At 44.2% G+C, this 26,625-nt stretch overlaps 1 protein-coding gene and 1 long non-coding RNA gene across 2 annotated transcripts; one reads left to right on the forward strand and one right to left on the reverse strand.

Moving 5' to 3' along the window:
* Positions 1–7,091: 7,091 nt before the first annotated feature.
* On the reverse strand, positions 7,092–26,091 carry col1 (collagen type I alpha 1). Its single transcript, NM_001122918.2, has 49 exons — positions 25,845–26,091; positions 24,173–24,361; positions 23,883–23,905; positions 23,678–23,713; positions 22,767–22,859; positions 21,877–21,945; positions 21,747–21,791; positions 19,823–19,876; positions 19,680–19,733; positions 19,525–19,578; positions 19,387–19,440; positions 19,237–19,290; positions 18,628–18,672; positions 18,495–18,548; positions 18,365–18,409; positions 17,970–18,023; positions 17,474–17,572; positions 17,344–17,388; positions 17,084–17,182; positions 16,856–16,909; positions 16,657–16,764; positions 16,167–16,220; positions 15,965–16,063; positions 15,838–15,891; positions 15,644–15,742; positions 15,491–15,544; positions 15,339–15,392; positions 15,156–15,263; positions 15,010–15,054; positions 14,106–14,204; positions 13,903–14,010; positions 13,599–13,760; positions 13,459–13,512; positions 13,243–13,350; positions 13,088–13,141; positions 11,706–11,759; positions 11,451–11,612; positions 11,260–11,367; positions 10,987–11,094; positions 10,835–10,888; positions 10,497–10,604; positions 10,307–10,360; positions 10,107–10,214; positions 9,953–10,006; positions 9,764–9,871; positions 9,395–9,674; positions 9,112–9,302; positions 8,723–8,965; positions 7,092–8,556 (listed from the first exon to the last, which is right to left on the reverse strand). Exons 1-49 carry the CDS (start codon positions 25,924–25,926, stop codon positions 8,410–8,412), a joined length of 4,341 nt encoding a protein of 1,446 aa, NP_001116390.2. The 5' UTR covers positions 25,927–26,091; the 3' UTR covers positions 7,092–8,409.
* On the forward strand, positions 22,789–23,876 carry LOC111947788. Its single transcript, XR_002873724.1, has 3 exons — positions 22,789–22,880; positions 23,003–23,103; positions 23,386–23,876. It is a non-coding gene; the product is annotated as an uncharacterized LOC111947788 (long non-coding RNA).
* Positions 26,092–26,625: the final 534 nt, after the last annotated feature.

Here is a 26,625-nt window from a genome sequence, read left to right on the forward strand (position 1 = left end):
TCCTGCAGTATCTTAACTGTTCCTGTTCTTTTCTGGACTGAGAGGTCTGAGGTCTTTCCAGGAATCTGTTGTAGCCACTCCTCCAGCTTGGGGGTTACTGCCCCGAGTGCTCCAATTACCACAGGCACCACTGTCACCTTCACTTTCCATGAGGAAAAATAACAAACTACACTTATCTATATCTATCTATCGATCTATAGGTTCACATGAAATGTAACATTTACAAATAAATGCTCACTGTAAACTTCTAAATTGAAGTTTACAGTGAAAATAACACAAATAGTGTCATGATCAACAAGGCAGAGCAGACCCAAATGCTGGAACCCAGAAAGTTCACGCAAGACAGAAATGGATTTAACCCTTGTGCTATCTTAGATGACCCCACCCTTCCATTGACGTGTTACCCCTACCATGACAAAGGTGGATAAAGGTGGAAAGATTTCATGTAATCCATGGACACCAGTGAAAAGGGTTCAGCGCACTGTCTAGTGGGTCTAGACGACCCAACTCCCAATGTTAAAGTGCCCAGGATAGCACAAGGGTTAAAGATTTATTGTCCCAGTAGGTTGAAGAGACTTGGGTGGAGTAAGCCAAAGGTGACCAGATGAGGACCAGTAGGTGAGTAGGAACGTCAATGATGAATGGCGGTGATGATGTGGGGACAGAGCTTGAACGTTGGTTATCCAACAGTGTGGGAAAGCTTGCGGAGTAGCTGGGAGTCCTGGCGTGGCTGGAGGCTTTGGATCTCAGGCAGTTTTTCCGTCAGCTTGTGTAGAGAAAAGACCCATGTTGACACTCGTGGATTCTGTCCTGTAGACGAGGTGGAGAGCTTAGTTAGGTATGCAGACATAGATAGAAACAACTTGGTAACTAAACTTGTGACCAGGTACTGCACCATGGAGGGGCAATGAACTGGCAATGAATCCTGGGGAAGGTTCCTCTTAAGAAGAGCAGGCAGGGTGAGGAGGTGAGAGCCAACAGCTGGGTCCAATCTGGCCGTCGAGGGTCTGAAGGTCAAGTAGCCACAGGTTGTTACCACGGGTTTATAACGGCTCATGACGTAGTTTAGCCAATCACAACCACAACTTTAGAAAGTGCTGAGGGCCGTTTATTATTAATTTTATGACAGGACCCTGTTAGCCAGTGGAAATGAATGCGGCCCACATTCGCCTCACGGAACGGACTTTGGACATGCCTGCAACAACGTGGCTGCTCTCACCACAGTCTTCTACATCTTTTCTTTCATTCTCAATGATACTGTTTAGTCACACATCACACCAGAAGCGTCCCTAACCCATTTTAACCTTGAGACAACTGTTGTTGTGATTTTGGGCTGTACAAATAAAATTGAATTGAATTTAATTGAAAACTCAAAGTACTGATCTCTAGGGACTGTTTTATTTATTTAAATTTTTTTAATAAGAAACACATTAAATACTACTTTATCTCAAAAACAATAAACACTTTATTGATCAAACTGTCAAATTTTGGGCTGCATGGGTGTGTCACAAGAACAGGCAGATTGCTGGATCCAAAGGCAGCAGGTTTATTAGCTTAGCTAAAAGTCCACAAAGCTAAATTAGAGTCAGGCAGGCAAGAGTCTATAACAGGCATCAGATCATCCAAAAGGGACAGGATGGTCAAAATCCAGACAAGGGTCAGGGCAGGCGGTCAGAGTCGAAGACAGAAGACAGAGTAACGCTCAGTAATGAAGGCTGTCTGGCACAAACAATACTTCGCATTGAGCTCATCTCAGCTGTGGTTGACTGAGTGAATGAGAGTCAGGTGTGCAGCATCCAGGAAGTGTGGCCAGAACTCTGGAGATGGTTCCCACTGGTGACCAGAGAGGGAGCCAGAGTTCTGACTTCTGACAAGTGGTTAGCACTCTTGCCTCACAGTGAGAAGACCCCGGTTCAAATCCTGCCTGGTGTGGAGTTTCCGTGTTCTCCTAGAGCTGGTTTCCTCCCACAGAACGAAGACATGCTTCATTGGAGACTCCGAATACTCCTTAGGTGTGGCTAACTTGCAGTTACAGTCACTGCATCCCCTAACCAGAGCCTCATTTCCAAAGGCCTCAGTGACGTTGTCCACAGCTGTCTTCATTTCAGTTAGTTGCCTTCAGTGCATTCAAGTGTATAGTTTTCGGTAAATACTCATCTGCTTTACCATCTTTTGTTGCTCCCTTTGTTCATTGGTTTTTATTGCTAAATATGCTAAATGGTTAATACTGAAGGTTATAAGAAATGTCAGGAACTGTTTATTTTACTCATTTCAATAACTAGTGAAACCAAAAAAATGCTGAAAATCCAAATTATTAGCTAAAGCAACTGTTTTAATGGTTTTGATTCCGTTACTAACTTATTTTGGAAAAAGTAGTTACAACAATCCCAACATTAACTTCCATTACGCTCTGAAAATGGGGGATTGGATAAGACAACGTAAAGTCTACTCACCTGCTTATTAAACAAAAATCCCAATTCCTCCACAAATCTGTAGCCTAAAATGTGCCCCCATTCCCAGTACAGCGGCAGCTCTGCTTAAAACTGTCACACCTGCCTGTCAAGAGGTCAAACCCAGAGCTGTCTGCAGAAACATTCCAACCCCTGGATTACCCTGGATTACTGGAACTCAGTAACTCCTGGTGTGGGAAGAGGATGATGAGCTCTTTAGCCTCCAACAGAAAATGCGTCAGTGATTTTGCCCTTTGACCCTGAAGTGGAAAATGTGCAAAAACTAGATAAACTCAAATAATCTGCAGAATTAAGAATTCTCATGGATTTAGTGTGAAAATACAGGATTGTGGCAACAAAATAAATAAAATACTGTGTCTTGATGAGAAAGGCAACCTGTGGTGTGACTGAAAGCTGACTGAAAGAGTGAACAACACCTTTTGGATCTCTGTTTTACCTGTGAGTGAGTGTGGATGCTGAAAGGAGTTTAAAGATGATCTCTGTTTTGGAAGCAATCAACCCTTGTCATGTCATCGGAGCAGCACTGAGCGAATGGGCCAGGGTGTTGTGAGTGGGCCCTATACCTTTAAGTGTTTTCTGTCTCGGCTCAACTTACTTTAGCTTGATCTTGTTTTCTACTCCTTTGATTAGCACCCTGCGTCCTCGTGTTTGGTCTTGTTGGAACAAATCAGGCAAAACAATCTGTAGCTGCGTTTCCACTGGCTAGGAAATTGCGCAAATTGTTTTGCGATAATAAATGTGCTTAATATAAACAATTTTGAAAAAACTAGCATTCATCAGATTACAGCTGTTGGGCTTGGAGGAGTTGTTTTTCGAGGCGTATCGAAATATATCCCAAAACTGCAATGGAAGCACACGTTTTTCCAAACTGAATGAGTCATGTGACCAACAACAAGATGGTGATTCTTGGTAGGAACTGGCGGCCTTGGGCGCTGCACAGCGGATGCCACCAGAGCAACAGCACAGCATCACACAGCTCATCAAAAGTAGAGCGTCTCATCTTGAATTGTTGGATCCACAGCTACTCTGTAAAATCACCAACCACCATTGCCCAAATGGGCTTCATCTGTAGCCCCTCCCACATGTAAGGAACTCACCGCTCCACAGCCTGAAGAAGACACCAACGTCTCCTTTGGTAGATGATGATGAGCGCTAGTGCCGTGGCAGAAACATGAGATGGATCTGCTGTCAAAGTATTGTTCACATCCGTCACCGTGTTTCTGAAGGACTTATCGCGTGAGTTGGTTTGTGTTTATTTGTACAATTAGGATTTAATGGAAATTTGTGTTTAACATTTCTAGAATTTCAGTACCATTTTGCGCTTATATGTAACGGAAACACAGCCACTGTCTCTCTATTACACACAACAAGGCGGAGCCCAGACCACCGATCATCCCTCTGGCGTCCTGGAACCATTCAGTTCTTCAGAAAATCAGATGAGAAAGTTCTAAAAAGGAATGCACCCCCGCAGAATACGCCACCTAGAGGAAACAGACATTTATGTAGAACCAGACTGAGATAGGGCAAGTTCAACTGTGCATGTTGTGTATGTGTGCATGTTAGTGTGCATGTGTGGTTGGATATGTGTGTGTAGGTGTGTTGCTGGTCAAACAAGTGTTTGTGGACTTTGCCTCTGTCAGTCAGGTACAGTCAGGTTTTCTGGTTGTCCTCTGCAGCTGAACTCTGGTTTCTTTTGAGACGTTGTTCTCCTCCTTTTCTGTAGCAGAAGTACTGGTATTTCTTTATTCAATTTGTTGTGAATCGGGAGCCGAATAAAAATACTGTTTGAAAAATATCACATTTGTGATGTAAAAAAATACACTGAAACTCAAACATTCACCTGCAGTCAAACAGATCCATGAATGTCTTTGTTTTTTCATCTGAGCTGGAATCTGGATCTAAACTGTACGTTGTTACGCTCCCTTCGACCTCTAGGGGCCTTAGAGGAGCAGAACATAAAAAGTGAAGGTTTTGCTACCAAATTTGAATTAACAAAAACACCAAACGAATGTCTCCATACAAAAGTATGACAAATTTACAAATAAATAAACAACCACCAATAATTAAAAGTGAAGCAAACAGGCTTCAGGGTGAACCAAGGCCAAAATAACAAACTAACTGAAATCTTGGAATCTTACCTGGAAATGAAAGAAAATAGAAATCAATGACAATCACAAACTTCCCTGAACTAACAAACAGGAGAAAACAAGTACAAAAGAAAATGGCAGTTCACCCCTACAGTTTCACATAACATAACTACAAACCAAATGTCAAGGTGTGGGGGCTCAAGAGCAGGTAAGGACCCAAATGCAGAGGCGGAGGCACGTGGTTCTAGGGCAAGGGGTTTAATTATAACAAAAAGCGCTGCAGAGCAGGATTACAAAACAAAACTTAAGTTGGCGTGGCTTGAAACATGGAACAAGGCTTGAAGACAGGATGACAAAGACACCATGACAAAGCTAATGGACCAGCACAGGAGGAAGGCAGAGACAAGACTTAAATACAGACAGGGCAGACAAGACACAGGTGAACACGATCAGGGCAGACGGGGACCAAAGGAAGTAAAACTCAAGAAACAAGACAAGACAGGAAACCTTACAAAATAAAACAGGAAACAGAACCAAACAAGACAGAACAAGAACTAAAACGAAAAACAAGACACAACAAACTCAAACCATGACACCAAAAGACTAAACAGAGTGGGCATGGACAGAACTATGGACAGAACTACAAAGAACTACAAAGAACTACAAAGAACTACAAAGAACTACAAAGAACTACAAAGAACTACAAAGAACTACAAAGAACTACAAAGAACTACAAAGAACTACAAAGAACTACAAAGAACTACAAAGAACTACAAAGAACTACAAAGAACTACAAAAAGTGCAACACAAACTAAACAACTGGATAAGCGGTCCAAGCAACAGTGGAGACTTGTTGCTGCAAGGCTTCCTTTTCACAGACTGGAGCTCCATGTGGTGCTTTTAAAGGCTGCCTCCATCAGCTTGTCCAATGGGAGGCCACACCCTTTCCAGCACACCTGAAAATAATCAGACATAAACAGACACACTAAGATGCACAAAAACACATAAGTCCCACTCTGATATGAATCCAAGTACACAAAACATAGAATATATAAACAGAACAAAACCAAATACGGCCACAGCCGTAACAACGGCTGGACAGATTTGATATTGCTCTGCTAATGTTATTTTGTGAGGGGCTGTAGGATAGCAGGAGTGCATGTAAACAAAGGGATAATGGGAAGTCAGGGCAGGTTTACTCTGCTCCAACAGTCCCGCCCACAACTCAGAGGTGAGTTTTCATTTCTCTGCAGAAACTAAAATGACTTTTGATTTTGGCTAAAAAGATTTATGATAATTAATATTTTATGTTAATGTTTGAATTCTGATGGACAGAAAACAAGCTTTTTTAGCCCCTCTGTGGTGTTATTGATAGAAAAATATTGTAAGGAGCTCATAAAGAGCATATAAAGCTCTTTTTTATTAATTTGTGAAGGGACTATTAGCTCCATGTGTACCGACATTATCACTTCTTCTCTGTTATGGAAATTGCAAAAATGAATAGGATTTTTGAAGTTGAAAGGATTCATTCAGAGTTTTCCTCACTGTTTGACAGTGGTTGTGGGTCATTTGGACCCAGAGCTGCACTGAGGTCTGTGTTACAAATGTTCCTGTTAAAAGTTCTGGGTTTCTTTTTGAATCTGCACCCATGATGGATCAAGTAGGAATGCGTCAGAAAAAAATATTAAAAAGCTGCAAACTTTCTGTCCAAATACCAACAGTGTTCTTGGGAAGTGAAAAAACTTTTACAAACATAACACCACGGGAAGACTTCTATACCGAGTCTTCAGATCACCTTCCTCTTCATTTCCATCTGAAGTTGTTTTTCCTGCTCTCTTTTTATCGACATCCATCCACGGAAAAGCCTCTGATGTCTGTTTCTGACCACAGAGCCTCCTCTGTGGGGTGAAACTGGAGAGGTGAGCATTCCTCTCTTCAGGCCTAAAACAAAGTCGTGCCGTTTGCAGACTTAATCCAGCTTCCCGCTGGGAGTGCATACTTACTTGCAGGTCCTAGGTAGATTCCTCCCTTCCTCCTTCCTGCAAAGTGGACAATCGGGGTCTTTGTGAGCCCGGCTGGTGCCAGCAGGCTGATTGGGGAGCAGCTCTCGGCTCTACAGTGCATCTCAGTCCAGACTGCTGCTCTCACCACTGCTGGAAGACTCCAGCTAGCTCAGCCACGCTTTTTTAGATCCACATCTTTCTCATTGGAATATAAAGACAAGTATTTTCTTGGTGGATTATGGAAGTCTCTGGATTAATTGGCTGGGAAGTTCCCCCCAAAAAGGTGGGACGTGCTTTCTTTCTTCTTATTCTCCAACTCTGCAGTTACAGAGATTATTTATGAAACCATTGCTGTTTTAATGAAATTTAGAGCACATGCTGATCAAAATAAGAGACCTGTGAAGAGACTAGGACCACATCTCTTTTGTCCATCTAAAAGTCGGAGCAGATTCATCAGAAGCTCGTCTGTTTTTGACATGTTGAAGCTGCACTGACAAAACTTGGTGAGTAAGCGACTGAATTAGACAGGATTCACTGTTAGACGAATTAACATGCTTTATTTCAGCATTCAAAATAATTAAAAACATCTCAATTTATTATACATATACAAAATAGGTACAGATCCTTGTGCTGTTTTCTCCCATGAGTGTGTCGATCTAACTTCTCTCACAAACTGCTCTTTCTGGTCATGAGTTCAGATGTCTGGTTTGAAATTTGGAAGCAGATGAGAACAAGAAAAAGCTACAACAGATGAAAGGGTGGGATTGAAGGATGATGGGAGGTCAAAGGCAGGAGCGAGAGTGACGTGAAGAAATAGATCCATCTTGCCTGCAGTAACACCAGAGAATCTGTGTTATTCTGGACTCCAAAAACGAAAAGTTGGGTTTGATTTTAGCACCATTGTTGAGCTGAACACTGCAGTGCAGTCAGTAGACCTCCAACAAAGAATAGCACCTTTGGTCTTAGATATAACTGCTTCTGCTGGGTGTCAGTACACCTCAACTTCCCCCACAACTGTCACAGGCTTCATATCGACGCTCTTTTTCTGAATTTCTCTTTGCTTGAGGTAGCCCTACGTCCTACTCAGAATAGAGATTCAAACCCATTTTTGTCTGCAGTTGGTTTTAATGTGACTTTTCTTTAGGGAAAAGGTAAAACTACACAAAATCAGCTGCAACCAGACGTGGAACAGCAGCACGAGTGGACGCAGTGGAAGGAAGGTGAGGCCAGTTTGGGACAGGAGTGCAGAACAACAGAGACACCCGGGGCTGTCAGTTTCACCTTTTATTCATCATCACCTGAAATGTGGTACAGAGCAACCGAGTTCTGTCTGCTGGGACCGTCCTTTCATTCTGCAGGGCGCAGAGGGTTAAAAAAAAATTACAAAAGTCACCTGTGTGTTTCTGTAAACTCCATGGAGGCCTGGTGTGGCTGCATGAAGGGGAGAAGTGTTTTTTTTTTACATTTTACAGAGGCATATATTATTTTCTTGCTGCCAGTGAAGCGAAATGTCTTCTCTACAGGATCCTTGGTGTTTGCATTGCAAAAACAAACAAAAAAAAAAGGTTCAAAAACATAAAAAGTAGTGGTCCCAAAGCTGACAGTACAGATGACACTGCACTGCTGCTCTCTTTTTCTTGCTGTAGTGCAGGTTTAAGGCAAAGACGGTCATCGGAACAACCACCAACTGGAAACGTGTAGAATCTAGAGCAAGGGTTTGGTTTTTCCAGAAAAATACATTAGAACAATGTGTTTGTGGACTTTTTTTTGGGGAAGAGATGACTGCTAGAAAAAACAAAACACGCACACACGCACACGCACAACAATTTCAAGTCCAGATTTCTCTTTTTACAAGAAACAGACGGGTCCAACTTCAAGGCCAAACTCTTGGTCTGGAGCACCAATGTCCATAGGAGCGATATCAATGATGGGCAGGCGAGATGTTTTCGATGTCTTGTAGTCGATGACTGTTTTGCCCCACGTACCGGTGTGTGACTGGAGGGAGAGAAGAGGAGGCTTTAGTGTCTACATAGAAAACAACTTTTTTCATGTTAGATGTATTTTTTTAGATACCGCAGCATTGTGTTTATCAACACGTTTGCCACTTTTAGCTATGTATTTCAGTTGGGCAACAAAGAGAAGTTGGGGAGTGCCGCCTTACCGTGCATCCATCCTCCAGGACGCTGTAGGTGAAACGACTGTTACCCTCGGCTCTGATCTCAATCTCATTGGAACCTTGGAGGAGAAGGGCCTTTTTAAGGTTTCCAGCAGCGGCGTCCATGTAGGCAACGCTGTTCTTGCAGTGGTATGTGAGGTTCTGGGATGCCTCAGTGGACATGAGGCGCAGGAAGGTCAGCTGGATGTTGACATCCTCTGGCAAAGAGCCCTCGCTGCCATACTCAAACTGTGCAGAAAAAATAAAAGTAGAAAAGTTACTGACCTTGCTGGAAATTTGAAGATGAATGACAAAAATGCAAAATTGTTGCTGTGCAAAACCCAAACGTTAGGTTGAAGTTTCATTGAAATGGCAGGAAAAAAACAGTATTTTACCTGGAAGCCATCATTCATGGTCTCTCCAAACCAGACGTGCTTCTTCTCCTTGATGTTCTTGCTAATGTACCAGTTCTTCTGGGCGACCTCACGCTGAGTGGGTGACACGCAGGTCTCTCCGGTTTCCATGTTGCAGTAAACCTTAATGGCATCCTGAGTGCAGCCCTGGTCTGGGTCAATCCAGTACTCGCCTAAAGGCATATGACAGGATAAGAAAAGTTAAGTTTTTGTAGAAACCTCAACACACTACCTGCATAATGCCAAAACAAAACTCTGTACTCACCGCTCTTCCAATCTGGGTGGCACATCTTAAGGTCCCGGCAGGTTCTGGCAGGGTTCTTTCTGGTTCCATCAGGGCTGCGGATCTGCTCGATCTGCTGGCTCAGGCTCTTCAGGGTGCTGTCCACCTCAAGGTCACGGTCTCGGAGAACATTAGCATCATCAGCACGGAACATGCGGAAGGGATCAGGTGCCTTCTCCTGGGGCTGTGCAATGAAGCCAAGGTCAAATCCGCCACCGGGGGCACCAGGGGCTCCAGCAGGTCCAGGGGGTCCAGGGGGACCCTAAAACGTTTGCAGAAATGCCATGTATTACATATTTCTGTCTTGCCTAGCTTCAAAGAATAAAAACATCAGAAAATAGTCAGACTTACGGCAGGTCCCATCTCTCCAGAGCGACCACGGGGTCCAGGAGGTCCAGTGGGTCCGGGAAGGCCGCTCATGCCATCCTTACCAGGAACTCCGGCAGATCCAGCAGGGCCCTAAAAAACAGCAAGGAGAACATTTTGATCTCAAATATCAAATCCACAACAGTTGTGAAAAGTCTGAGATGGATAACTTACTCTAGGCCCAGCAGGTCCAGCAGATCCCGCAGGTCCTTGCTCTCCAGGTGGTCCCTATGAGTCCATAAAACCAGGGGGAAGATTTTATTCTAACATGGTACAGTAGGTTTGTTTTGCGTTCAGTATTTTTTAGCTCATGGGTCAGGTGTCGTACAGAAGGTCCAGGTGGTCCCTGCATGCCAGTGAATCCTCTATGTCCCTTCATGCCTCTTTCTCCAGCCTCTCCTGTCTCGCCCTTGTCTCCACGAAGTCCAGGAGGTCCCTATTAGAACAAACAAAAGAAAGGATGAGCGTTTTCCACCCATTTGCTGGTCTAGCCGTTATTATTTTCTGTTTTTAAAGCAAATCTCTTACAGCAGGTCCACGAGGGCCAGCAGGGCCAGAAGCGCCAGCAGGGCCAGCAGGTCCCTGTAAGACAGAATAAAGACATACTCTTCTGAGGAGGTCCAAGAAAATCCCATTTGTCCCAATCCCAATTCCCATCCCAAATTGTCTTTGCAATGAAGAAAAGCCAAACACGTTTTTGGTTGGTGTTGTCACTTACTGTCTCTCCACGGTCACCACTCTTTCCTGCGGGTCCAACTGGTCCAGGTGCTCCAGGGGGGCCAGGGGCACCAGGTGCTCCAGAGGGGCCAGACTCTCCACGGTCTCCCTTAAAGGCAATACCAAACCAGTTAAACCCAAAGTTTGAGTGCTTTGTTCCATCCAAGCTGATGTGAGAGCAAAATAAGAGTTTTTTTCCCTCTTCAAACAAACTCAAGCTGTGGATGCCCATCAACATCAGGGTTTACAAAACCAACTGCAGTGACAGCGTGTGGACTGAGAGCATGTTGGGCCTCAGCTGTGAGCAGACCAACATTGCTCAGAGCTTCATGAGCTCACCTTGGGTCCAGGGGCTCCATCACGACCAGCTGATCCCTCATTACCAGGGGTTCCCTACAAAAAATCCAATTGTGATGTAAACGAACTGAAAAAACAACAACAAGATGACAGAGAAGAGCAGTTCAATAGCATGTAGTCTGGATGGGTCATACCTCTCGTCCAGGCTCGCCAGGGGGTCCAGCCAGACCAGGGGGTCCTGATGGTCCAGGAGGTCCACGCTCACCACCAGGGCCAACAGGTCCCTGCTTTCCAACTTCTCCCTGTGGGTGCAGAGATAAAAGTCCACTGATCTCATTTTTATCTTAATTGCTATTGTTTATTTCATTTGAGGACAGTTCTGTTTTCAGAACTTCATTTCTTGACATTCCTTTTAAAGTCAAGGAATTTAATTTTCGGAGCAGCATGGAGATTTTTGAAGAACTTACAGCAGGTCCAGGCAGGCCAGGGAAGCCTCTCTCTCCTCTTTGTCCAGGCAGACCGACAATACCACGCTGTCCAGCAATACCTTGAGGTCCAGGCAGACCAGCAGATCCCTGCAGAGGGGAACAACACAGTTCAGATCAGTCAAATATTGGTCAATTACTCTATTTCGAACTATTACGAAGAGAAAACTCACAGGGGCACCATCAGCACCAGGGCTACCCTTCTCTCCAGATGGTCCTGGAGGTCCAGCAGCACCAACTTCACCAGGGCGACCTGCAGGTCCTGTCTCACCACGGTTTCCTTTAGGTCCTTCCTTGCCAGCTTGGCCAGTGGGTCCAGGTGGTCCGGGATTGCCCTGAGGATGGAGGTTGTGAGGTTTGAAGTGTTGCACCCTGCTTCAGGGACAAGGGCTGCTAACCATCAGGTTCTAACAATGGAAGAAACTTACGGCGGGGCCAGGGGGTCCAACTCTGCCAGCACCTCCAGGGAAACCAGTTGCACCCTAGGAAGGGAAAGCCAATAAATGTCAGTCATTTAAAGGTTGATAAATAAAAATACTAAGATTAACATATGCTTCGCACGTGTTGTACTTAACAACACAACCTCTACTAGAAAGAAAGAACTTAAAAGAAGCTTAAAATGGCTTTTAACCTCGTTATAATACATAAACACAAAGAAACCACAAGAGGGGTTTAAGCTGTTTGTTTTCTGTTTTTGACGATTAGTGTCATGAATGTGTGGAAGTGACATAGCTATTCTGCATGTGGTAATTTCAGAGGAATTTTCTGCACCTCCTTCACTAAATAGAGGTTTTCCTAAACTCTTCAGAGCAGTTTTCTTCAGGCACTTCAATTCTGTCAGAACCATCATTCTCCTCTTTGCCGGCGATGAAGGTGGTCCTGTTGATAAGCTTGGGATCTCCAGCTAACCTTTCGTCATAAGACACATGGTTTTTTGGTAACCAAGTAAATCATTTTCTGGTTGACTCCCTGACTACAAGGATTTAAGTTGATGTAGTAGCAAATCAAGACAAAACCATCAGTCCTCCACTGCTTTACAGTTGGTTAGAAGATGTGTGCTTTAGCAGTTCTTGTTGTTGTTTTTCTTCAAAGAAAACATGACATATTAGCAAAAATAGATTGGGTTGCACGGCGGTGTAGTGGTCAGCGCTAACTCCTCACAGTGAGAAAGGTTCAAAACCCAGCTGGAACCTTTCTGTGAGGAGTTTCCATGTTCTCCCTGTGCATGTCTGGGTCTTCTCTGGCTTCCTCCCACAGTTCAAACACATGTCCTATAGGCTGAGTGATGATTCATAATTGCCCTTAGATGTGAATGAGTGTGTGAACGTGTGTCCCTGCAACAGACTGGTGACCTGTTCAGGGTGTACCCTGCCTTCACCCAACAGTAGGTAGGATAGGCTCCAGCAACGTCGTGACCCCAAAAGGGATACAGTGAGTTAAGAATGGATGGATGGATTGGCAAGCATGTGTCTGTGTACAAAGACCAAAGTCTTGTTTAATTTCCTAGAAAAACAACCGGTGTCATGTAATTAGTTACCTGAGCTCTGTAGATACTGAGGTGGGAGCTTTCTGTTGATGAGTTTGGCGTGTTTGCAATTAAGTTAAAATGTGGAGGGACACCCACCTCTAGTAATATTAGCAATTTTCTTGACCTTGTCAAATAAACTAACTACTAGATAATGTTTGATTCATTACTTTACAACTGGGTGCCTTTTTTTGAATCATTACAATGTTTTTCCTACTTAAAATTGAACTCAAACTGTCCAACTAAAGAAAAAGGTGGTTGTGGTGAATGAGAATGGTGACTTACAGGTGGACCAGCGGGACCACGTGCTCCTTTAGCTCCAGTGTTTCCAACGGGACCCTGAAATAAACATGTCATACTGTCATTGAAAGTGGAAGAACTCAATTTGAGAAACAAAGTACATTGTGAATTTTCATTTCTATAAAAAATTGTCCTTAAACCTGAGGTCCAGGAGCACCAGTTGGTCCAGCAGGGCCTGGGGGACCAGCATCTCCCTTGGCACCATTCTCACCAGATTCTCCTTTGGCACCAGGTTGTCCATCACTACCCTAACATTTAGAAAAATAACAGAGGCTTAGAGAAAGTTTAATTTTAAGGACCTAAGAAAAAAAGAAAAACCCCAGAGAAGGCTTAAGGATTTATGTATGAAGACTTACAGGTGGTCCAGCAAATCCGGCAGGTCCAGGTGGTCCAGATTCTCCACGCTCACCCTTTAAGAGAAGATTTTTTTATTGCAGTATTAAATAAATAAAGTTTTCATTGACCGAATTATACATCGAACTATACATTTACTTACAGGGGCGCCACGGGCTCCAGCAGGTCCAACAGGTCCAGCAGCACCAGGCTCTCCCTTGTCTCCTGGTGCTCCGGCAGGGCCAGGAAGTCCAATGGGTCCAGTCAAGCCACGAGCACCATCTTTTCCAGGAGCTCCATCAGCACCCTTAGCTCCTTGATCACCCTGGATTTAGACAAGGAAAAGGCAGGTAAATCACCCAAAGACTATTTTTTTTAGAAAGATTGATGGTTCAGTTAATTATTTAGATTATTCACAACAAATTTTTCATTATTTAACACACAGACATGTTAAGGCTAAAACTCACTCTGTCTCCTCTCAGACCAGGAAGTCCAGCAGCACCACGCTCTCCAGGCATTCCCTGCAGTCCAGGAGGACCCTGAGCTCCAGGAGCACCAGGGGCTCCAGCGTCACCCTAACACATATAACGAAGGTCAGAAACTGGTGCTATTCGGTTTCCAAATACAGTTAATTTGAAATTCCTCAATCCTTCTATTGTGTGAAGCTGACCTTGGCACCATCGTTTCCAGCCGATCCGGGGGATCCACGGGCGCCAGCAGGTCCAACTGGGCCAGGTGCTCCACGCTCACCTGGGAAGCCTCTGTCACCCTATAGGAAGAGGTTACAGGAGAGTGAGTTGATGGGTGATGTGGTTTTTTTAATAGAAAGCTTGCTTTGAGTAAAATCATTGAATGTTTAGATGTGATTTTTCTTTGTTTTTGCATCCTGCGAGCAAATCTTACAATTTACCAACCCACTCCAACGAAAATAGAGTTCTTGCTGTTTTTAACATGTTCTTGTGACATTTTTCTGATGCTGGTGGACTTATAGAAAGATAGTTGAGATCAAAATTCAAATCGTGGTAAATCAGGAGCAGACAAAAAAATGCCAGGTGAAAAATAGTGATGTAGAAAATACGCTGGGAGGGCTACAAGCCCCCTGCTCCGAGCTATCAGCAATGGGGAGGGAAAGGGGGCGGGGATGCTTTAAAGGTCCCGCCCACAACTCAGAGGTGAAATTCTAATGAACTCCAGCCGCTCTGCAGAAACTATGTCCAAGAAAACAACACAGGTTTTGGGATTTTGGCTAAAAATGGCATAATCCAAATTGAAAAATCACTGAAAACTAAATCAAAATATGATCGGACAAAGAGGACAAAATGTTGGCTTGTTGTTAATCAAAGTCCAGTTGTGATTACTCCAGGTTCCTAGTTTAGGAGGAAAAATTCACTTTTAATCTTTTTTACGTGTATGGTTGTTGCTTCACTGTTCACAGGCATTGGCTTTGTGACTGATTTTTTTGCTGGAGTGTATGGTAATTGCTAATGTAAACAATAAGTAAAGGACTAGCTTTGATTGGCCAATTGACACCACTCACGACAGAGTATTATGTGACCATCAAAACGACAACTTACCCTAGCTCCAGTAAGTCCTGGGGCTCCAGCGTCACCAGGGAGTCCCTGAATAAAAAGACACACACAAAAGAAAAAACGTTAAAACTCTCATTAAACTGACACACCTGTATAGAATTTATAGGTTTGTCCCCCCCATTAGCTTATACCTGCTCGCCAGGCTTGCCAGGCTCACCAATGGCACCTTGAGGCCCTGGAAGTCCCTGGAAGCCAGGAGCACCAGCAGGTCCTTGTTCTCCTCGCTCACCAGCGGGGCCCTAAGGATGGCCAAACAATGTTAATTCTAACAACACCTACACTGTTAAGCAACATGGAGGGCACTGTGCACTTACAGAAGGTCCAGAAGGACCCTGAGGACCAGAATCACCATCCTTTCCAGGGGCACCCTAAGGGCAAAAAAGCATTTTCAGACAGGAAGTCAGAATTAGATTTAAAACTTATCAAGAACAGGATGCAAACAAGTGAAAACAAGAGAACAACTCACAGCAGGGCCAGTGGGTCCCATGACTCCTCTTTCACCAGGCTTTCCAGCGTCACCCTGAGGGAAAACACAGCACAGAGATTATGGGGTACTTGTGTGTCTCACTGATTGCTTCAGTCAATCAGACCAACCCAAAGCAGCTGAAATTGTACTCACAGCAGCTCCCTTGGGTCCTGGGAAGCCCATGACTCCAGGCTGACCTCTAGCTCCAACAGAGCCAGGGGGTCCAGGGCGGCCATCTTGTCCAGGGGCTCCCTGTTATCAGGATTTAACAAAAAGTCTAAATTACTGCACAAACTAGATATTAACAATCTGCAGACCAAAAAAGAACATGAAGGACATGAGCTTACAGCAGGTCCAGTCTTGCCATCGGGTCCGGGGCTTCCAGGGCTACCGGTCATTCCCTGCAGAGCAGTGGAGGAGGGTCATCATGGTGAAGAGGTGAAATCTGTAACAGTTCACTGCAGGAAGTCTCACCTTTGCACCGGGCAGACCAGGCTCACCAGTGCGACCAGGCTCCCCAGTTGAACCTTTTGGTCCAACAAGACCAGGGGCACCTCGCTCACCTGGGGCACCCTGTGATGGTCGGGGAAGGGAGGGGAGGAAATAGACAAGATGTTGGTTATTGCGATGTTAAACTGGGCATATCCTGGTGTGTGTGTCTGTGTTCTGAATTTACCTTGGCTCCAGCTGGGCCATCAGAACCAGGGAAACCACGACCTCCAGGAGCACCCTGTGGACAGATAAAAACAGAAGAACAGAACTTGTCAGCAGGGTCATAAGAACAGAACAGGATGCAGTAACCACAAAAAGCTGTTCAAATGTTGCTGTTCAAACATGAAGGATGCAGAACAAATGGTTTAAAATCATTTCTGTGGGCCTTTGGAAGGCCTCACCTTATATGCCTCATGTTGATTCAAGTTTTCTGACCACTCAGTCATATTTGCATGACTACGTCATGAGGGTTGTTCTGTAAAAATCTGTAAAATTTGCCCTCCAACCAGCTAAAATAACCCTTTATTTTTATAGATTATCTTTTGGTGTGAATAACGTTTAAATTCATTTTTCTTCAGTTTATTCTCACAGATTTGGATAGATTTCTTTTCATCATCACACTATTGATATAAAGTAAAAATAAGCATAGTTGTGAAAATGAGAAATGTGCTTACACGCTCCCCAGGTGCTCCTCGTGCCCCTGGGGCACCAGGCTCTCCCCGAGCTCCTCTCTTGCCTTCCTCACCATGGGCTCCTGGGGGTCCCTGTGCACCTGGAGCACCCTGCAAAATTCACACAAACACAAACAGGTCCTTTGTAAACATTTGTACCCTTTAAAATGGTAAATGTTGTGTTTATTTCTACTGAACTCACAGCCTCTCCCTTAGCACCAGGCTCTCCCTTGGCTCCTGGGGCACCAACTTCACCCTGAAGGACAATTGAAAGAAAAACTGCAACTTATACAAAGTAAATTATAAAAAGAAATAGCTATTTGCTAATATACCAAGGTTGGACAAAATGATAAAGATAAACTAGATTTTCCACCTCAGTTTAGTTATATTTTGCTGAGATGCTTCTTTCCTGTGCACACAGCTGTCTTACATTGTTTCCTTTGGGTCCTGGGGCACCACCAGCACCTTGAGGTCCTGGGGGTCCACGTGGTCCAGGGAAACCAGGGGCTCCAGCAGCTCCAGGAGCACCCTGCAGGGGGCAGCAGAGATCAAAATTTAGTCACAGAAGGAGGAGCATTTTAGCTCCTTAAAGCACAAACTGGGGTTTCAGCCTATCAACGACAACGTTTTCATTTTTCCTTATCTATTTTATGCACAATAGAGCATAAATCACCAAGGAGAGAGACTTACGGGGGCTCCCTTTGCTCCAGCAGCTCCATCAGCTCCAGGGTTTCCCTAAATGTAAAGAAAAGTAAAAAAAAACCACTTCAATCATTTCATGTTTGATTATTGAAACAAAACATTCAAGCTTCATACTAACAGAGGGGCCAGCTGGACCAGCAGGTCCGGGGTTTCCAGGCTCTCCACGAGCTCCAGCAGGACCTTCGGGTCCGCGAGCACCCTGGGGTCCAATTTCACCCTGACAGGGAAGAAATCAAACAGATGACTGTAGAAAAGCATTGATATGTAATTGTTTGATGTCAAATCTATGAAGAGGTGGACAAAGTAACTCAGCCAAAGACTTGTTCTGGGATGGAAAATGGCTGCAGATACAGCAGAAACACTATCTGGCACAAACATGAGCTCTTTCATCTACCATCAACCAAATGACCCTGACAAAGACAGCTGTCTCCAAAGATCATTTCCATGCTTTTTAAACTTTGGTTTTTCTAATAATTAACTCACAATAGGAACCGATTGTTAATTAAATAATGACTGTTAGAGAAAACTTTCCTAACAGAGAAGAGAGCAGAAGTAAACACGTTAAAAGGAAGCTTTTCCTTTTTCAATAATAGTTATCTTGAATATCAACATACCTTTGCTCCGGGGCCACCAGGGAATCCAGGAGGTCCAGCAGGGCCAGTGGGACCCTGAGCACAAACAAAAGGGATTCAGACAAACAGAAACAGTTCCTTAGATGTCGTGCTGACATGGCTGATGTGGTCAAGTGCTTCAGATAGACTATTGTGGCTCAGAAACTGCTAATTTAGCCAGCTAAGTAGAAGCTGTGGTAGCAGTACAAAACGTAAAAACGTTCTTTAGAGGACCGCCTTCTATTGGTTGCTATGGTAACACTGCTATCAAAGAAAAGGGATTTTTTTGAGTGGTTTCTATCATCCATTTTATTAGGCTATTTTCTATTCTAAGTTCCTGAAGATAAACATCTACACTTTGGTGAGTTTCTGTTAGTTATAGAGAAGGACAGACTTACGGGAGGTCCAGCAGCACCAGCAGCTCCATCGTTACCACGAGCTCCCTGCAGAAAAGCGCAGAGGTTACCGTACATTCACAGATATTAATCCAGGACAGTGCTCAGGCAGTGTTGGTGCCGCAGGTCTTACAGCAGCTCCAGAAGGACCGGCGCGACCTCTCTCGCCAGGCAGACCACGAGGTCCCTGGAAGAGCAAACACAGTCAGGGTTAGGGGTGAGGTCTCAGTGAGGACTGTGGTGTTGGGATGTGCTCGTGTCCTCACCATGGCACCAGGAGTTCCATTCTCTCCAGGAGTTCCAGCCTCACCCTAAAATAAAACACAAAGGCCAGCTTATCACATCAAAATAGGTCGTGATTTTTGCATCTTTGACTAGCTTAAATGTTTGTTTAGAGCAGCTTCTGGACAGGTCCAGCAGTGACTGTGGAAGAAAGCTTGCAGAAGCACTTGAGCATGGGTTTTCCTGCTCTATGGCTCCACTCAGAACTGAGGTCATCTGGGGGCAGCTATAGTAAGACTGGATTAAATCAAAGTTTTTAAAGGCCAATAACAGAAAATCTAACATTTGATGTCCAGCACTAGGATTGTTATAATTTGAACATCAAGGATATTTTCTGACACCATAACCCAGGGACCTCATAATAGCAGGCTGAACCTTAACACACATTTCTCCTTGTTTACTATAATTATTTTAACCTTTATTTAACCAGGTAAGCCATGAAGAACATGGTCTTATTTACAATGACGACCTGGGAAGTGGAAAAATACAAAGGTAGATAAAAGCACATCGCATAAGCTAGAACACAGCGGCAAAAGAAAAAGCCAGCTGTTCGATTGGTCACATGTGAGTTACTGTTAAGTAGGGGCGCTTACCTTGGGTCCTGCAGGGCCGGTGTCTCCCTTTGCACCATCCAGACCACTGAAACCCTACGACACACAGGAGATGAGCGAACGTTACAACGGCTGACGTGAGATGTTCAGTTCCAGCTGTTATGTGGAGCCATGATGGAGCCTCGTACTCACTCTGTGTCCCTTGATGCCAGGCAGTCCAGGGGTTCCTGGGAAACCACGAGCCCCCTGGTGAGGTCAAACAATGTTAGCACATCAACTCTGTTTCACTCGAGATCAGCTGTCCCAGTGAGAGACTTGTACACAATCTACCTGTGGGCCAGGAGGTCCACGTTCACCAGCACGACCGGGTTTGCCAGATTCACCCTGATCAAGTAAATGGGAGGAGAAAGAGTTAACGGACATTTTGAATCTGAACTGAGGTCCATATGCAGATTTCTAAATGTTAGGCGATTTGGACTACTTACGTCTTCTCCATTCTTTCCAGGAGGACCAGCAGGTCCACGTGGACCCATGGGACCCTAGATGAAAAATACACAATGTTAGGAAGGTCTTTTAAGGTAAACCTGTAATGAAAGGATGAACTCTGTAACATTGATTCAAGACTTACAGGAGCTCCAGCCTCTCCAGGCTCACCAGGGGGACCTGTGAATCCCTGAGGTCCCTGTAGGCACAAACAGTTCCACAAGTAAGCCCACATTTTTCTATGACTTACATTTGGACATTGTTCTCCTTTACTAAGGAATAGTCCGTTTTTGCTGATGCCTGACAGTTTTTCACTTAAGGTAACAGTAACCTAAACTTCTCATGACGGCACAGCTGAGTACAGCTCTACACTTTAAGAACTTTTTATGTAAGTCATGCTGACTTAAATGCCATTCTCATTCGGTCTGGTCTTATGTGATGTTTCAACAATCTTGATTTCGATATTATGCTTTAAGGATTAATCAAAGGCTTTCATAGTACAGTATTTCTTGATTCTAAGCAATCTGTTTTTTTAGATACACAAAAAATGAATGTGTTAGCCTTTAAAATGTGCACAGCTCATGGCAAAACGTGATCATACAGGGGTGCTGTTTGAGTTTGCTAAAACTCAACATTGAAAGTAAAATGACAATAAAATAGCAAAAAAATGTAATTAAGATAGAATCAAACGGCACATTTAGTTGTTTCAGAATTAATCTTTTTGTTTGTTTGTTTATTTTTCATTTCTGATGCCGGTCCTAAAGGTTTATGTTGTTTAAGTAAATTGTTTTCAGTTGTTTGGTTAGATATTCACATCTTTCTCAGCTTGACTAAGTACAGATGAAAGTACTACAGTAGTGTTTCTCAGAATACAGTATGTGCAGGTTTTCACTGTTACCCAGCCTAAACACGAAGCACGCAGTGACATGAAAATGACCATCCTATAGGGGAGGTATGTTGGAATAAGGAAATGCAGAAATCATGCAAAATGTTCCACTTTGACAATCCGGCATGGACACACTACGGAATGGAACCCTGTAGTATAGTACAGTGTCCCTTTTACCATAATATAGTTTAGTGTAGTGACATATTTACTAAAGTATAGTGCAGTATGGTGTAGTCTAGTATAGTATAGTATAGTATAGTATAGTATAGTATAGTATAGTATAGTATAGTATAGTATAGTATAGTATAGTATAGTATAGTACAGTATAGTATCATATAGTACAGTATAGTATAATATAGCACAGTATAGTATAGTAAGGTATAATATGATATGATATAATATAGTATAGTATAGTATAGTATACTATATTATAGTACAGTATAGTATGGTAAGGTATAGTATGATATAGTATAGTATAGTATAGTATAGTATAGTATAGTATAGTATAGTATAGTATAGTATAGTATAGTATAGTATAGTATAGTATAGTATAGTATAGTATAGTATAGTATAGTACATGTGGCAAAGTATACTTGGACAACAGACAAGGAACCTAACCTTGCCTCTGGTGGAAGGTTGGCGCCTGTGTGTGAATGTGTGTGTGACTGTTAGCATGTTGGGCCTTTGACGAAAGAAAAACGCTATACATGTATACGCCTTTTACCATTTACAGTATAGTACAGTGCAGTATATTATAGTACAGTATGGTACGGTAATACCATATAATAATGTGTGGTATGATATGTTATATAGCCCATACTTATGTGGAGCTTTTCTAACAGTTGTTATTCAAAGCTCTTTTCCTTTGCCTCCCACCTACCCATTCACCCACTCTAACATGCACACATTCACATAGAAGTGGCAAGAGGCTCTACAGCCCCCTTGAGGCAAATGGGGGTTCAGTGCCTTATCAAGGACACTTTAACATGTGACTGGGGTAGGCAGGAAATTGAACCACCAGCCTTTTGGCTGTGAGAAAACTACCAACCTCGTAGCCAATGACACGTTATTTGGTGTGGTTAGGTATGGTAATGAACGGTTTGGTATGGTATGAAGTTGTGAAATGTTCTTTTTTAAATCTTAAGTGTACTCAGTGAAGGAAGCAGAGGAGAGTTGCACTCACGCTAGCACCAGGAGGTCCTGGAGGACCACGAGATCCCATTGGGCCCTGCCAGACAAGCAGAGATCAGAATTGTGTCATCACCAATTACAAAAAGACTATTAAATAGTGTCTGTGTGTCAAAGTGCCGCACCATGGGTCCAGGGACAGGCATAGCTGGAGATTTGTCATCATAACCACCAGACATCTGTGGGGAGAAGTTCTGGAAAAACAAAGCAATGTTGTTAAAAACCAGAAGACACCATAAATGATACATTTTATTTCTGCAACATGATCATAATCCTTCCTTTGCAAATCCAGTTTTTTTCTTCTTCAAAACATCAAAGAAGATCAAACATCGTCTAAATGTGCAGGAGTTTGAATTGTGCCACAAGAAAATGCCTGTGGGAGTGTCATGCCTTATAGTAAAGACCCAGAATGGATAGTTGGAGAACAGTTCCACACTGATGGAGTATCATAAAATTAGCTGTGTGTAACATATGAATAGCAGTAATGAAGGTAAATATCTACTTCAGTTAGTTAGTATTGTTCAGGATGATGGGTCATGTGAGAGTCTTACATTGGAGGAACTGTAAAGCCAAATCCCAGCTATGTCTGTCTTAAAGATTTGGTTCAGCAGAGTTTGACTATTGTTCCTCAAAGAGAACCAACTGTAGAGCCTTGGCTCAGCAACTGTTGTCTCCAAATGTTAAGAAGCAGGAGCCCAGGAGTGAACTGACCATGCATCAAAATCCAACGTTCTGTTCCAGACTCAAGGTCATTATCAAGGAAGAATTGTTCTTGACCTCAGTTTTCTAAGTATCTCAGACTAGAGTAAGAAGAGCCATTATTTACAGGGTTCCTCAAATGCACCAGAGCTCAAAGTAATGCTGTTTATGAATGTTGTCCTGTACAGAAGAGCTACCAAAAATGCTGTGTGGTAGTTTTGGAAAGTTGAGCCCTAAGACTATGGCCTTCAGCTCTGACTGTATACAAAGCAGCCAGATACTTAATTCACATAAAACACAAAAAATGAGGGCTTACTCCGCCAAGGCCAGGGGGTCCAGGGGGGCCAGGAGGTCCAGGGAGACCAGGTCGGCCAGGTTGACCATCTCTGCCAGGTGGACCAGCAGGACCCTGAGAAAAAAGGAAGCAGAAGTAAGACCATGTGGTAAAGAGAGGGGGGGGGGGGGGGGGCTCTAAACACCTGACCACTGTGTCACATGACTGAGTCACATGATGGTCTGCAACTCTAAAATGTTTTTTCTCTCTCTTTACAGACGCATCCACAGTCATATGGATTAGCATATCCATCAGCCAAAATGATCTTGTGACCAACCAAAAATGGATTGGCAGTCGCCACGTGACACGGGATGTTGATGTAAGGATTGACACAAACAGCCTCTGTCTGTGGCAGAATTACTCCATAACATCTCATATTTATCAAAAATTCCATCTACAAATAATCAGACTGATTATTTCCAATATCAGATTAAGTATTTGCATTTGATTGAGGCATGATCCAGTTAATCCTTGTTTAATCTCAGATAGCACCAGTTCAACTAAAAATAATAACATTGTTTAAAGAAAGTTTGAAATGAATCAAAGTCTCTGCTGCTGTGACCCAGACTGAACTTTGCTGGGTTTCCTTTGATGCCTTCAGGCTCCTTGTTTCCCAGAATGCTGTCGTCCAAACACGATGCATTAATGCAGAAGAACAACAGCTTTTATGAAACTTTTCACTCCTGAAATGTTCTGATGTTCGCAAAGAACAACAAATAGAGAGAGCAACGTCAAGCCGAATGTGGAAGCCGCCCTGGAATTGACCCTGTCCTCACATCTGAGGCCTGTTTTTACTTCAGCCTGGACGCATTCTGCTGCCTCAAATGCAGCAAAAGATCTGCAGGATCGGCTCAGATCCAATCAAATCCAAAGAAGGAAAGAGCTGGACCTACCCGTTCTCCTTTGGGCCCACGTGGACCTTTGGCTCCCTGTGGTTAAAAGAACGAATATCAGCTTCATCATGACACCACTAATCGTGCAAAAGATGATTGCTTGTTTTATACGAAGCACCATAATCATTGAGTGGCTCTATTAACTGACACAACTGAGAGAGCCATAACAAAAGTATAGATGGGTGAAAAAAATAATGCTACATACCTCCACAGCGCCCTCATTGTAGCCTGAAGAGGAGAAATAAGGGCGAGGAGGTTAGGAATGTACTGCATGAATGTGTCCTTCCATATTTCTCAGGAAAGGAGGAGACAAAACTGAAAGCTCTGAAAAGATCATGTGGAGCAAAAAACATGGAGCTCAAGGCCCTCAGGTAAATCCTGAAGATGACCTTTGTGAAGGTGGGAGTGTGAGAGGTTTGGATTTTTTGGAGATGTCAAACAGCTTAGGTTGACTGTGCACTGCGGCCTTTATGTGTTCTGAAGAAAGGCTCATACCGTCGTCAGGGCAGACTGGGCAGCACTCGTCGTGGGGAATGATGGGATTGGCGCAGGTCACTTCTTCACACACCACTTCATCGCAGAGGATGGAACCGGCATCGCACACGCAGATCTTGCATGGCATGGGCTTCCACACGTCCCGGTCGGCAAACACCTGACCCTCATAGATGCAGGTCTTGGTTGTGCCTGCAGAGGGCAACACAAGCCAGGTCAGGGAGCTACACTCCCAAACACACTCATGTACGACTAAACTAAGGGGAGCAAAAGCCATTTTCAGAAGAGATTTGCTATATTTTCCTAATTTGCTGAGTCATATTTGGCAGAAAACGATCAGAACAAAGATTGTCACAAATTTCTGCACCACTACGTTTAGTTTGTCCTCAACTTTAAAAGGAAGAAATAGATTGACAAATCCTCTGTTTGTGGATGCACGGCTGCAAAGAGGATCAAACTTAGACAAAAGGGACTTAAACTGAAAGGGTCAGAGGTGACTGTGGGGTCAGCATCCTGCTGGGCCTGACGCAGGTCAGCCTCTGCTGTAAGTGGAAAAACACCAGCCAAGGAAAAGGCAGATGTCTCCAGATGGTTTTGGTACAGAGCAGGGTCCTGTCCTCCTCTCTGACCTGCATGGGTGCCGCTGCGCACCCCTCTGCAGACGCCAGCCTCTGGCCAGGCCTGTTTTCAGAGTGCTTGTAAATCTTCCAGCATGCCAAAGTGCTGAACTCAGAGAGGAAAAGCAGCGGCGGCCCGTCAGCTTGGCAGCAGCCCATGGAAACACAGCACATGTGTTTGCAATTACAGGAAACAAAAACGAGTGGAAAGAAAGTGAAAAGGAGGAGAGGGAAAAAAAAAGAAGAGCGTGGGGATGTGGCTAGTGCAGGTGCAGAAGGGGCCTCTAGGTGTCGCTCAGACACTGTTGTAAGGGTCGTGGCCCATCTCTAGACTCCTGATTCTGTTCCAGATGGTAGGAACATCTGGAAAAGCTGACTTAGTCTGTATGGTTCTCGTTTCCTTTGTCTTCTCACAGGAAGAAAGCTTTTTCCATCTGCCCGATCTGCTTTGGCCTGCTAGAGCTGATCTACACGCTTGAAGATGTTAAACTAAAGCGGGTTCAAGCATTTCATGAGTCCTGCAGGCAAGACTGTGCCTGCTCTCCCCTCTGTGTTTTCTCACCATGGATCTCATCTGTCTAGCAATCCTTGGCCTTAGGCAAGCTCATTACTGCCACATCACTCAGACTCGTACCTGTAGGGGTGGTAGGCCAGCTGAGGCACAAGGATTTGTGGAATGATGTATGATGGAATCCATGTGAAAGCATAAAAAGGTTATTTTACTACTCTACTTTTGGAGGCATGAAAAAAGTTGGGCATCATGCTTTCCTTGTGACTTGTCTCTAGTAGGAAAGCCTTGCCTGGAAGAAAGAGTTGAAAGCACGCAGCAACTTGTTCTGGTGCATTTCTGCAAGGGTGGGGGTGGCGGGGGGTTCATGTGTTACCCTGCGCTGTAAAAAAAAAACGCACATCTGTCTGCCCGTCTGGAGGCAAAGCAGCACGAGCCCCCAAAGTTTTGCCTTTTTCCAGTAAATCTCACCGGCGTCCGGCCCAAAACAGAGTCCCGCGGTCAAAGAGAAAGGGTCTGAGAAGCTCCAAGAAACACTGATGAGACTTACGGTCATCTTCGCCCTGCGCTGAGATCAGGAGTGCCGCAGAGCTGAGCAGCACCAGCAGCCGCAAATCCACAAAGCTGAACATGTCTAGATGCCACCTGACATGTAGACTCTTTGAGGCAAGAGAGGAAGAAAGTTGGGGATGTTTTCTCCTTCTGCTACACTCCACTCATACAGGGGTGTCTGGGGCAGGATCCGCTCGTCTGTCCAAAGTCCTCCTGACCCCAGCAGAAAACACCCTACTGCCTGCACTCATTTTCCACCACACTTTTTATATGGGAGCCTGAAGAGCTGGGAGGTTCCAGAACTGGAGCAACTTGGGGGCGCAGCCTGCTGCAGCTGCTCACGTTTAGGGAAGACTAGAAAGGCGCCTCCTTCAAAGCTGAAGAAGGAAAAAAAAACAACAGATCCCTCCTTCCATATCTGCACAACAGAAGGTTTGGATGGCAGGAAAGGAGGTCTTTCCACAGAGGAAACCTGATCCACAGAAGCACCAAAGGCTCAGAGGAGGGTCCTCTGCCGCAGCTTTGATGGTCACTTTGCCTAACTTCCTGATTCCTCTTCATTTCATTTGGAGTTGGACTTCACCTTGGGTTCACAGCATCATCTCAGGTTCTAGTTCTGGTGCTGGAGCCTCTCTTTACAACCAGAACCAGGGTTTGTCAGTATTTTACACACTTCTGAACTTCTGAATCCTCCTCTGAGCATCTTTTCTTAAAAAGCCCTTTTATTCAAATGTGTGTATTTGGGAGAAACACGTACATGTCACAGACAAATACAGGAG

The sequence above is a fragment of the Oryzias latipes genome, chromosome 8 (genome assembly GCF_002234675.1).
Source record: "Oryzias latipes chromosome 8, ASM223467v1".
In the NCBI taxonomy this organism is placed as follows: domain Eukaryota; kingdom Metazoa; phylum Chordata; class Actinopteri; order Beloniformes; family Adrianichthyidae; genus Oryzias; species Oryzias latipes.

Coding starts and splice junctions, on each gene's coding strand:
- col1 (NM_001122918.2), bottom strand. CDS start 25,926: ATGTTCAGCTTTGTGGATTTGCGGCTGCTGGTGCTGCTCAGCTCTGCG. Junction 18,673..19,236: donor CCGGCCCTGCAGGACCCAAG/GTAAGCGCCCCT, acceptor GTTTTATTTTAG/GGTGAGGCTGGAACTCCTGG. Junction 13,351..13,458: donor CCGGATTTGCTGGACCACCT/GTAAGTCTTCAT, acceptor TCTAAATGTTAG/GGTAGTGATGGACAACCTGG.